General features: G+C 45.9%; 1 protein-coding gene across 1 annotated transcript; it reads right to left on the reverse strand.

Annotated features, from left to right (window-relative positions):
* Window positions 1–6,792: 6,792 nt before the first annotated feature.
* Window positions 6,793–10,540, reverse strand: CXCR4 (C-X-C motif chemokine receptor 4). The gene is made up of 2 exons (XM_046657749.1): window positions 10,430–10,540; window positions 6,793–8,371 (listed from the first exon to the last, which is right to left on the reverse strand). The coding sequence occupies exons 1-2, from the start codon at window positions 10,442–10,444 to the stop codon at window positions 7,325–7,327; spliced, it is 1,062 nt and encodes a 353-aa protein (XP_046513705.1). The 5' UTR covers window positions 10,445–10,540; the 3' UTR covers window positions 6,793–7,324.
* Window positions 10,541–11,982: the final 1,442 nt, after the last annotated feature.

The following is an 11,982-nucleotide window of genomic DNA, read 5'->3' on the forward strand; positions in this document are numbered from 1 at the left end:
CCTACCTGTGAAAGCAGTGTGGGAATGGTAAAGTGCTTTATAAGGGGTAGTGCAGACTATTTTTGCAAACAGTCGAAGGTCACTTGTTCACTGGGGTTCTGGGTACCTTAAACGTAAAGGGTAGACTTTCATCTATTTAGAGTTTCACTTATTCATTCATGTTTATTGAATTTCTACTGTTTTAAGCATTGTCTAGACCAGCGGTCAGCAAACTACAGCCAGCAAGTCAGATTTGACCTGCCACCTGTTTTCTTTTGTTTTGTTTTGCTGGGAGAGTTTCACCCTGAGTTAACATCTGTTGCCAATCTTCCTCTCTCTCTTTTTTCTTTTCCTCCCCCAAACCCAAGCACATAGTTGTATATTCTAGTTGTAGGTTCTTTTAGTTCTTCTATGTGAGCCGCTGCCCCAGCATGGCTACTGAGAGATGAGTGTGGGCTTCTGCACCCAGGAACCAAACCTGGGCCGCTGAAGCAGAGTGCACCCAACTTTAACCACAGGCCATCAGAGCTGGCCCTACCTCTTTTTTTATAACCAGGGAGCAAAGAATGGTTTTTACACTTTTATAAAAAGGTTGAAAAAGAATAATATTGGTATGTGAAAATTATTTGAAATTCAAATTTCAGTGTCCACGAAAAATGTTTTATTGCAACACGGCCACTCTTATTTGTTTATGCATTGTTTCTGGATGCACTCCTGCTACAACGACAGAGTTGAGTAGTTTCAACAGAAACTGTCTGGCCCACTGAGCCTAAAATATTTACTATCTGGCCCTTTATAGAAAAAGCTTTCAACTTCTGTTCTAGACACTGGAAACACAGCTATGCACAAGATAGACATAGCCCTTACATTTAGAGAGCTTACATCCATGTGCAACATCACTTTAAAGATGACCCCAGTGGGGCTCACCCTTGATCCTGGCTTTAGAAACATCAGGTTCTAATCAACTGAGCTAACCTTATATAATTTTAGCCAACATTAGCACAACCTTATGGAGTCTGATTATTTTTTTCATCAAATTAAATAAAATCTATTAATTAACTATGTTCGACTGCAAAGGTCTCTGCATTTAAGACATTAAACTAGTTAGGAAGCAAAATTTATTAAAAAATGAAAAAAGATTAATGGTAATGATACACACAATAGCTGCTTTTAACTTTTCAAAAGCCTTTTATTTGTGCTACCATATATGCTGCAGACTTCACGCGCTAAGAATTTAGGATGGAAAAGCTCACGTTGGACAGAGGAAGTAGGATGTGGCCCAAAACGATGGTCTTGATTTCCTCCTTCAATCCCAGGGGCCTAACAAGGTGTCTCTGAGGACGGAAGGTCAAGAAACTGCCTTTAGGGCTCTTTCCCATATTAGTGGTTTGGCAGAATTTCTGCCCTTATCTTCATGACCTGAACAGACAGCTTCCCTTGGGCTGGGGAAACAGGAAGACCAGGATTGGGAGCTCCTCATCCAGGCTGTGAGGTGGGCAGGGATCTACTCTCCCAAAGCAGGAATCAGCAAAAGCAAGACTGAGGGGGTAATAACTAATAGGAAAACTGGGTAGGCGGGTGGAAACTCTGATTTCTTAAAATGTAAGGAAGTCGGAAAGTCTGAGAGTCCTTTAGCTACCTTTCCAGCTTGTCTAGAACACCAAAGGATTACATCTTCCGCTGTACTATGAGCAACTATCATACCTGCCTGGCCCAGGATGTTGTTCAATAAAAAGTTCAATAAAAAAACACCTGAAAGAATGAAGGAAGGAAGTCAAGTCACACACCAACATTAATTGGAACGCTTAGAGTCTGGTGTGCTCTCAGGAATAGAAACGTATGGGTGTTTATTCATTCACTCATTCAATAAATATTTATTGAGTTTCTATTATATGCCAGGCACTGAAACCCATTTTATTTCAACAACTAAGAGTGCAAATCTTTCTAAAACGTCAGTGCCTGCTTTGTTGCTTCAAAAAGTATAATCAGGCGAGTGTCCACTATTGGACCCTGAAGAGGACTGAAGAGCATAGAGGATCTTTTTGACTTCCTGGTTATTATCCTGGCTACCATATTATTTTATTAGAAAATAATAAAGGTACTGTAGTGCTTAAGAAGGAACACTCTGTTATCAGACTGCCTGGGTTCAAATCCAGGCTTTGCCACTCATTAAAAAGGTGACGTTGGGTAAATCTTGCCTCAGTTTCTCTGTCTGTAAAACAGACAAATAATAATACCTACTGTGTATGGCTGTTGTGAAGATTAAATAAGCAAAGTACTTTGGTATATAAGAAGTCCTCATGGTGAATGGTAACTGTTTTTGTTATCGCGTAGGATTCAACCTAGAAAAGATTGAGAAGTTTGGACCGAACATACTGAGAACTTGAGGACATGCTCCAGCTCTTAGTCCTTCTGCCTTAATGCCATTTATAGTATGCATAGTGGAAAGAGCACAACCCCTTTATTTGCAGTTCAACATCTTTGACCACGCCCTTGCCTGAAAATGGAGATAGTGATAAAGTAGTCCCCCCTTCCCTCCGTTTCACTTTTCGTGGTTTCAGTTACCCTCAGTCAACCTTGGCGGAAAAATAGTAAATGAAAAATTCCAGAAATAAACAATTCCTAAGCTTTAAATTGCCTGCCATTCTGAGTAGCGTGATGAAATCTCGCCCCGTCTCACCCGGGACGTGAAACATCCTTTTGTCCAGCTTATCCACACTATAAACGCTACCCGTTAGTAACTTAGCAGTCCACTCAGTTAACAGATCGACTGTCATGGTATCACAGTGCTTGCGTTCAAGTAACCCTTATTTTACTTAGTAAGGACCCCAAAGCACAGGAGTAGCGATGGCAATTTGGGTATGCCAAAGAGAAGCCGTAAAGTGCTTCTGTTAAGTGAAGACAAAGTTCTTGACTTAATAAGGAAAGAAAAAAAATTGTATGCTGATCTATGCTAAGATCTGTGGTGACTTTTGTTACAGTATATTCTTATAGTTGTTCTATTTTACTATTAGTTATTGTTAATTTCTTACTGTGCCTAATTGATAAATTAGACTTTATCATACGTGTGTATGTACAGGAAAAAACATGGGGTTTGGTACTATCTGCAGTTTCAGGCATCCACTGGGGGTCTTGGAACGCATCACCTGTGGATAAGAGGGGCTACTTTATCCTACTGATGGGGCTTTTGTGAGGATCACATGTGCCTGGAATTGAGTGAGCTCTCAATAAATATTACTAGCCTTCTGACAGAGTCAAATATGAGGAAGTAATTCCCTTTAATTAAGAGTGTTGATGAGTTGGGTTCTAGTTAATTGAACTGAAATATGTAAATCAACTTAATCGTGGACCAGCTCTGCCAGATAAACACCTAGCACCTGGTATTGTTTGGTTGAGTACCTTTATTTGTTTGATTTTGAAAAATTCTTTCTCCTTCTGTGGCTTCTTAACATTGCAGATCCCTCCAGTCAGCCTGCAAGCAGTTTGCATTTTCAGTTGAAAGAAAGATTTTCAGAAGGTTTTAGAAGATTCTAATTGTCGGACTTAGGATTGATTTAAATTAATTCAAGTCAGTTGCATACAGTGGAACAATAGGCTGATACCTCATCACTTCTTATTTATTTTTTAAATAAAAGGAGAAAAATGGGAAGTGTTCCAAATTGAGTCACAGGCCATGGTGAGGATTAAATGAGGAAACATTGTGGTCATTAGAGAGAGAGATACTGGATAGGAACTAAGGAATCCTCAGCGGTCACCTTTCACCATTTATTTCTTTTTGTGGAATGTCTTCCTAGCATAGCATGAGAGGAGAAGACAAACAGAAAGACATGTTAACGTTATGACAAATTAACGGTGAAATAAGGGTGGGCAGAATTGTGTGCATTGAGTAAGGTAGGGGTAAGAACACATTGAAATGAGACGGAATAAAGGAGGCTAAAGGGAGACTTTAGAACCTCGTCCAACGATAATTTCATGGAATTATACTGGTTGCATGTATCCTTATTTTGGTAATTATTATCATCCCACGGCCCTCAGCTTTAAACAGTGAGTTCTGTTGACACTTTGGTCTGGATAACTGTTGTGGGATCCTGTTCTCTGCATTGTAGAAGGTTTCGCAGCATCCCTGGCCCCTACCTACTAGATGCCAGCAGCACCTCATCTACCCCTGTCCTCCCAGTATGATAACCCAAAAAGTTTCCAGATCTTACCAAATGTTCCCTGGAGGACAAAATTACCCCCAGTTGAGAACCACTGCTTTGAAAGTATTTGTTTCAACTACTTTATGGGCCCCTGAGGCAACAACATCCCTCTTCGGTTGTGCTCCTTGGAAGGTCATTCCTCCAGTTAGTTTCTCTCCAGCACTGACCTGCTGAGCCACATTGGCAGCCAGGTGGAGACCTCCGCAAAGCAGGCTGGGTAAATCCCTGGTGCCCGGCTGCAACACCACATTTCTAAGTGTTGGGGACGCCTGGATTATTTTCCAAAGTAACGTGAATTTTGTCTCTAGTGGTCCTGGCTCCTCCTAAGTGAATACTATATGGGAATAATGACAACTCAATTCTGTTTGTGGAGCCCTTATTTACTATCTGACAACAAGCTAGGAGAAAGTCACACTTAGTTGAATATTAAAATAAAGGCTGTAGGTTATCCCTTCAAAAGAGTACCCCAGAATTATTATTTTAATATAAGCGTAACCACAAAAGGGGGCTGAGAAGCCCACAGTAGGAGGAGGTGAATTGCCAAGTGGCATTTTAGGGAAACAAAGGCTTTGCAAGATAAAAAACATCCATTTTCCTCTCCAGTTACAGGCTTAATGTTATTAATAACTCAGATGTCGTATTTACGCCATTATTGGCAGCATGCATACAATTTAAATATTTTAGCTTCCATTGTACAACTTGGTCTACATGACCGACCTTCAAGGGTCCCATTCATAAGGGATGAGGAGAGAAAACAATCAGCTACTTCATGCAAGCGCTGGCCGGCAGACTGAGTTTCCCAGCCTTGTCGGACAAACCACGACACAGGGAACTCTTTGGAGCCTCTTGGAACATGGCAGGGTCGGGACAGAGAATGACGGGGGCGGGTGGCTTTCAGAGCCGCAAAAGGGCCAAGGCTTTTTTCTTTTTGAAAAAGAGATATCCCACCTTTGTTCCAAGGGAGAATGAAATACCCATTAAGACTGGTGACACTGGGAATTTAGTTTCTGCTGGGTTCCTTTTGTTGTGACTCCAGGGCAGAGGAGAGGAATCCGGAGGGACGAAGTTTCACGCCAAGATGAGAAAGAAAAAGAATTCCTTCTGAGGATTTTGTCTATTGTCTCCTCGAGAATAAATATTTATAGAGAAAGTTCAAGTGAAGGCTTTTACAATGGTCATGGCTTTAAGACTAAGCTTTTGAGAAAGGACATGTAAAACTATGCTTAAATGAAGGATGATCCAATTAGGCTTCCCAGGGAAAACCAAGAAACCTCAAGATAATTTCCTATCTAAAATCTAATTGTGTTCTCAAGTGGAATAGGAATACCACTCTGAATTATCCCAGATCCATAGACTGCAGCAAAAATGTACAGCCAAATTGGATTCTATTTTAAGTAATTAAGTTATTTCCCTTCACAGGATCTATAATTTGCCTTCAACAAATGTGATTTGCCTCAGAAAGATACGACAGTGCAGTTTTTCCTCCAAAATGGATTTTCTGTGCCAGAACCAATTATGAAAAGTTGACCAAATATTGCCTTAATTATATCCTGGTTATTATCTTTGAGTGCATGCCTGGAGTGCCCTGTTTGTGTTCCAAAGTGAGATAGGTATGACTACAACAGTTTAGAAATTATCTTTAAATGGAGACTGGACCTGAAATTTACTCAAGAGCCTGGGGCTTGCACAATGGTAGTGTAAATAGCTATGGGTGATGTTACATAAGACTCCAAAATCTTGTGCAAAATATGAGCAATGAGGAGCTTGCTTCAGTGGATCTCTTCTCTGAGCTCTAACAGCTCCAAGTTAACTTTTATCTGCTTGGCTGATCCCTTGAGGTGCTAGGTGTTGCAATAGAGTAAGAATAAGTGTTGAGATTTGCATAGAAGATATTGCAAGAGGAGTATTTCTGGCATGGTTAATTTTATGAAGAAAACATTCACTTTTGGCTTTATTTTCAATAACATTTCAGTTGACTTATGACCAGGTGTTCTGGGGAACAGCGGGTAATCGTTAAGAGCAAGGGATGGGCGATAAATGGAATCAGCTCCTGGTATGTCTCCTTGGAAGTGCAAAGTTATGGAAAGTCTCGGAACCTCAGTTCCCTTGTCTGTGAAAAGAGAGTGATGCTAACTACACTGAAGGATTAATGAGAAAAGGCTACAAGGCCTGGCACCACAGAGACCTTGATCATACACGGGATAGTAGTAGTAAAATCTACAACATGGTATTGCACATGTTTAAGCACATTAATCCTTCAGAAAGAGCTTTCATAGGAACAAGTACTGCCTGGACACTTCGAAACTTCTATGAGTTGAAAGTGATTTAAGCATCAGAGTTTGAAGTCACATTGCCTGGTTTGAAATATTGGCTGTGCTACTTACCACGCGCCTTTGACCAAGTCACGTAGGCTTTCTGCGCCTCAGTTTCTTGCTGTGCAAAATGTAATCAGAGAACCAGAGCATATCATAGACTAGTCATAAGGGTTAAGTAAAATGTGACAACTAAAAATAGCTAGGACACGACCTGGCAGGCCATAAATGTATCTATTATTGTTATTTTTGACTTTGGCCAGGCAAAGGAATGTCAACGGAAATGACAACATAACACTAAGTAAGTTTATCACATACTTTTATTAACAACTTAATACAAGACTGTACATTACAGGCGCTGCTATCAACCCACTTCCGAAAACTGAAAAACGAGCATTTCTACACCACTTCAGGCTTTGGTTGTAAGTGCCAACTTTTACAGCGAAAGTCACATGGTGCATCCAAACAATTTTAAGAACAGGCAAAAGAAAATGTTGCACTGGAATGGAGAGATTATTTATGCACAAACAGCTGAGGATCGCTTCTAGCTTAAGTGATTCACTGTACACTCTGGAATGTTCAGTTCCCTTTTCTATGGTCCTACAGTCTGACATACAGCAACTAAGAACTTGTCCACAGGTCCTGCCTAGACGCTCATCAACGTGAAACAAAAAAATATATAAATAAGTCAATTAAACCTTACAAAAACTAAAGAAACACAAGAAAAAAATCCAACGGTCAACAAAAACTGTACAGTATTGGTCAGTCTTTTATATCTGAAAAAATGTGTAACAAAAAAAGTTCTTTAATGTCGAAAAGTCTTTTACATCAGCGTTAGCTGGAGTGAAAACTTGAAGACTCAGACTCAGTTGAAACAGAAGAATGTCCACCCCGCTTGCCCTTGGAGAGGATCTTGAGGCTGGAGCCTCTGCTCACAGAGGTGAGTGCATGCTGGGCAGAGGTTTTAAATTTGGCTCCAAGGAAGGCATAGAGGATGGGATTCAGGCAACAGTGGAAAAAGGCTAGGGCCTCGGTGATAGAAATCCACTTGTGCACAGTGCTCTCAAACTCACATCCTCGCTGGATGATTTCCAGGAGGATGAAGGAGTCGATGCTGATCCCAATGTAGTAGGGCAGCCAGCAGGCGAAGAAAGCCAGGATGAGGATAACGGTGGTCTTTAGGGCCTTGCGTTTCTGGTAGCCCTTGGAGTGGGAGAGCTTGGAGATGATAACGCAATAGCAGGATAGGATGACGATGCCTGGCAGGATAAGGCCAACCATTATGTGCTGAAACTGGAACACCACCAACCACAAGTCACTGGGGTAGAAACGGTCACAGATATACCTCCCATCCCCCTCCCTGACGTTGGCAAAGATGAAGTCGGGAATAGTCAGCAGAAGAGCAGGTATCCAGACACCAACATAGACCACTTTTTCAGCCAACAGCTTCCTTGGCTTCTGACTGTTGGTGGCGTGGACGATAGCCAGGTACCGGTCCAGACTGATGAAGGCCAGGATGAGGACACTGCTGTAGAGGTTGACTGTGTAGATGACATGAACCGCCTTGCACAGGAACTTCCCAAAGTACCAGTTTGCCACAGCATCAACTGCCCAGAAGGGAAGGGTGAGGACAAAGAGGAGGTCTGCCACCGACAGGTGCAGCCTGTACTTGTCCGTCATGCTTCTCAGTTTCTTCTGGTAACCCATGACCAGGATGACCAATCCATTGCCCACTATGCCAGTCAGGAAGATGATGAAGTAGACAGTGGGCAGGAAGATCTGGTTGAAATGGGCATTCTCCTCCCGGAAGCAGGGCTCTTTCAGGGAGTCATAATCCCCAGAGCCCACGTCATCCTCCGTGTAGTTATCTGAAGTGTATATCTGCAAAGAGGCAAGGTAATGGACATTCACTTTCAAGTTCAGCAAGTATTCCCCAAGTGCAAAAACACGTTTCTGATATTTTAAAAAGGCAATTTATAAAACCCAAATCCTGCTCTGGCTGAAGTACTGGGGAAGGGCCTGAGAATTATTATAGAATCCTCCACCCTCCTCCCCACTTTCCCCCATAGTCACTTCATTATCCCGTTTTAGTAGAAACAATTACAAAATTCTTTGTTTAGAACAAAAGGGCCTGAGACTCTGAGGGTTTCAAAGTCACATCTCTGCTAACTCTTCTGCGGCTCACTAGAGGGAAGAAAAAAACCAAACCACAACACAAAGACGCCACTCCTAGGCAGCGAGGAGTGAGGGGGAGGGAGTGAGAGGGAGGTGGTGAGGGCGTGGAATCTCCAGTTCTGAGGAGCGGGGATTAAGTTTCCGAATGAAGATTCGCCAGAAAGGGAAGAGGGGAGGAAGGACCACCGAGGGATGGCAAAGACTGTTACTCTCCTAAGGCACAAAACATTGTTTTCCCCATGCTGTCTAAACACAAACCATTCTGTACTTCAAGCAACATGTAGTGGGGAAGGAGATTGGAGCGTGGAAGCCAAGGGCCTTTGGTGCTTGGGGTATTGGGCGGTGCGGGGGGAGGAGGCGTCAGAAGAGGGTTAACCCCCCCACCCCCACCCCAGCTGGCGCTCCTCAGGGGCATGAGTCTCTTTTGCCATACCCTTGTTTATCACTTGGCGCGTTTGGGTCGTTAGGGAGCGCAGCATTTTCCAGGGAGGGGAAGGTCACGGGGTCTGCACTCGTGGTCCTCGCCCCAAGTTTCATTTCCTCACTCTACCGGGTCTCTTCCCACCCCGCTACTGGTGCAGTTAATGGGTCGGAGGTCTGCAGCTGCAAGTTTCCAGGCGGAGGGCGCGTGGGGAGCAGCGTGGTCCAGCTCCGAGCCTCCGCCGCCGCCTACCACGCCCACGCCGGTGGCCCGCGCGCAGCGGCTCCCGGGGCTCGGCCCGCCGCACGCGAGGCTGTCCCGCAGGATGCTGGCGAGAGACTGGGCGGCTCCCCGCGAGCGCCTTTGAATTGCGCGCCGCTGGGGGAAACGATGAGCCTCCCTACTACGGGGTTTTCAAAAGGCTTCAGGAAACCACCGACGGTTAAACGGCGCAATTGGGCTGGGTGAGAGCCAAACGGTCTTCCCACTTGCACCTGCCTGTCTGCGCCGCAGCGACCCGCAGCCCAGGTGCCCTCTCAACCCTCACTCCACCACCAGTTCCCGCCGCGCACACCTCGGGGTGCTGCCGCGCGGTGACTGCTTATATTCCTTCGATCTCTGCACGACCCCAAACTCCCGAACCCCGGGGTCCATTCGCGGCGCATGGGACGCTCGTGAGGTCTCTCTCTCAATCCCAAGCGCTGCTCCCAGCTACGGCTAGCACTCAGACCCCTCGGGCGAGCGGCATGGTGGGTCCGACCGCCTTTCCCGCCCTCTGCTCCCTGTGCCCGGGTACTGGCACAGCTGTACCGGCCGCGCAGAGTTTAATTAACACGCGCCCAACGGCCAAGAGTGGTCCCCAAGCGCCTTTGCCCGAAGTTAGCCAGGAGCGCGGTCTGCCTCTGGGAACTCAGCCCGGGCGCGCGGCCCTCCGCCTCTAACTTCAGATCATGTAATTCGCTCCAAAGAAATCACTGCTCCGCCGAGAAAGAGATCCACGGTCTGAGTCCCGGGGTAGTGCGCACGCCTTCTCTGCGCTTGTGCACAGAATGTTCTCACGTTTGCAAACAGCGTGCAAGCCTAGCGCGCACCGCAAGACTCAGAGGGGAGACACATGCAGACACCGAAACGGTCGTTCCAATCTTTTCTCCTCTATTTACAGAGAAAAAGATTCCAGTGCTACCCCCCATGTAGCCAAGCACACGAACAGTCCTTTCCACGCCCCCTCTCCAAGACACGGACACCTCCAATATTCTGGTAGCTTCTGCACGCTCGGAGAGTGGTTGCGCTCTAAGTTCGTGTGTTTATACATTTAAGAAAAAACAGGTTGAGACTGGACTTACACGGAACCCGTCCATGGTAACCGCTCGCTCTCCAGCCGCGACGGCTATCGGAGCACTCAAGTCCTCGGAGTCACTTTGCTACCTGCTGCTGCAGCCAACAAACTGAACTTTCCAGTGGAAGCTGGACTTTTATAAAAACACGCTCTGTGGGCGGCGCATGCGCTGCGCGGGTGGGCGGGCGGGACTGGGCGGAGGAAGGTCGGGGGCGGAGGGAGATGGGAGATGGAGGAGGGGGGAGGGGGGGGCTGTTGCGGGGTGGCAGACGACGGGGAGGAGTCGTCTCGGTTGGGACGAGCCCTTGGCGGCCAGGTTGGGATAAGCCTGGGAAGTCCCTGAGCGGCTGTTTCCCTTGCTGTCGTCTCGTGAGTCTCCGGCAACTCGGACGCGTTCCCCAACTTGGGAAAGCTAGACGCGCCTGCAGAGAGGAGGGAAGCTCGGACGACCGACGCGTCCCCGTGTGGCGCATCCATCCTTGCTCACGTGGATGGAATTCCAGACCCAGGAATGCTACAAAGGAAAACACTGAGGCCCAGAGAGGAGAAGTGACTTGCCTGAGTAGCCCAACCAGTAGGCGGCAATGCTGGAGCTGGGTCTAACATCTGACTCCAGTCCGTGCTCTTTCAGCAGATGCAGTCTATTCAGAAAAGAAAATAAGTAACGATCCTTTTTTTTTTTTTTTTTAAGAGCACAACTGTATATAGCTATACATGCACATCCACAGTAATAGCATCAGGGTCAGGTGTAGACAATCAGGAAACGCTTTCAGAAGAAGATAGGATGATGTGGCATAATTCTGGAGGGGGACCGTGATAGAGAAGTAGATGTGTATTCCAGGGTAACCAATTAGTGAATAGCACTTTAAAAAATTAATTTTTTTAGTATTATAAAATAATTTTATATTTAAATATTAATTAAAATAATTTTATTATAAATATATTTGCTTTATTATAAATTTAGCGTAGCACCTTTTGTAACAGATTACAAGGTACTCGCACAGAATTACTCATTCATTCTCGCTACACCTTGCAGGTTTTACCATTACAGGGATGCATTTAGTCAACAGATATTTACTGCGTGCCGCGCACGGTTCTAGGCGCTGGGATACAGCAGTGAGCCAGAGAGCAAGGGCCCCAGGCGGAGGAAAAGGAAGCAGGCCCTCCGAGATGAAATGCCTGGGTTGGTCCCGGATTCCACGCCGGGCTTGAACCGAGATCTTCGGGTCCCACATCCGGCGTCTTCCACGACTCCATGTGAGGACAAGCGTTGGCACCGCTAAGAAATTAGGTTGAAGAGGCGGGCGGGGTGGAGTCGGGGTGGGAGCCCGACGTTTAAAGGAGTCCCAGACGGGCTGGTGTTCGCTGTGGACGCCCAGACAGTGCTTTCCAGCCTCGCGCCACTTCCCGCCGGCGCGGAGCCTGGGTGGGGCTGAGAAATAGTGCGACCGCAGGAGCGGTGACCGCAGGGGTGACAGCAGGGACCGAAGTGCGAGCACCAGCGGGCGAGAGCGATGATTCCGCTGCGACAGGGATCCCAGATTCCCCCACCCTGAGACG

Source organism: Equus quagga, chromosome 4 (assembly GCF_021613505.1).
Source record: "Equus quagga isolate Etosha38 chromosome 4, UCLA_HA_Equagga_1.0, whole genome shotgun sequence".
Lineage (NCBI taxonomy): Eukaryota > Metazoa > Chordata > Mammalia > Perissodactyla > Equidae > Equus > Equus quagga.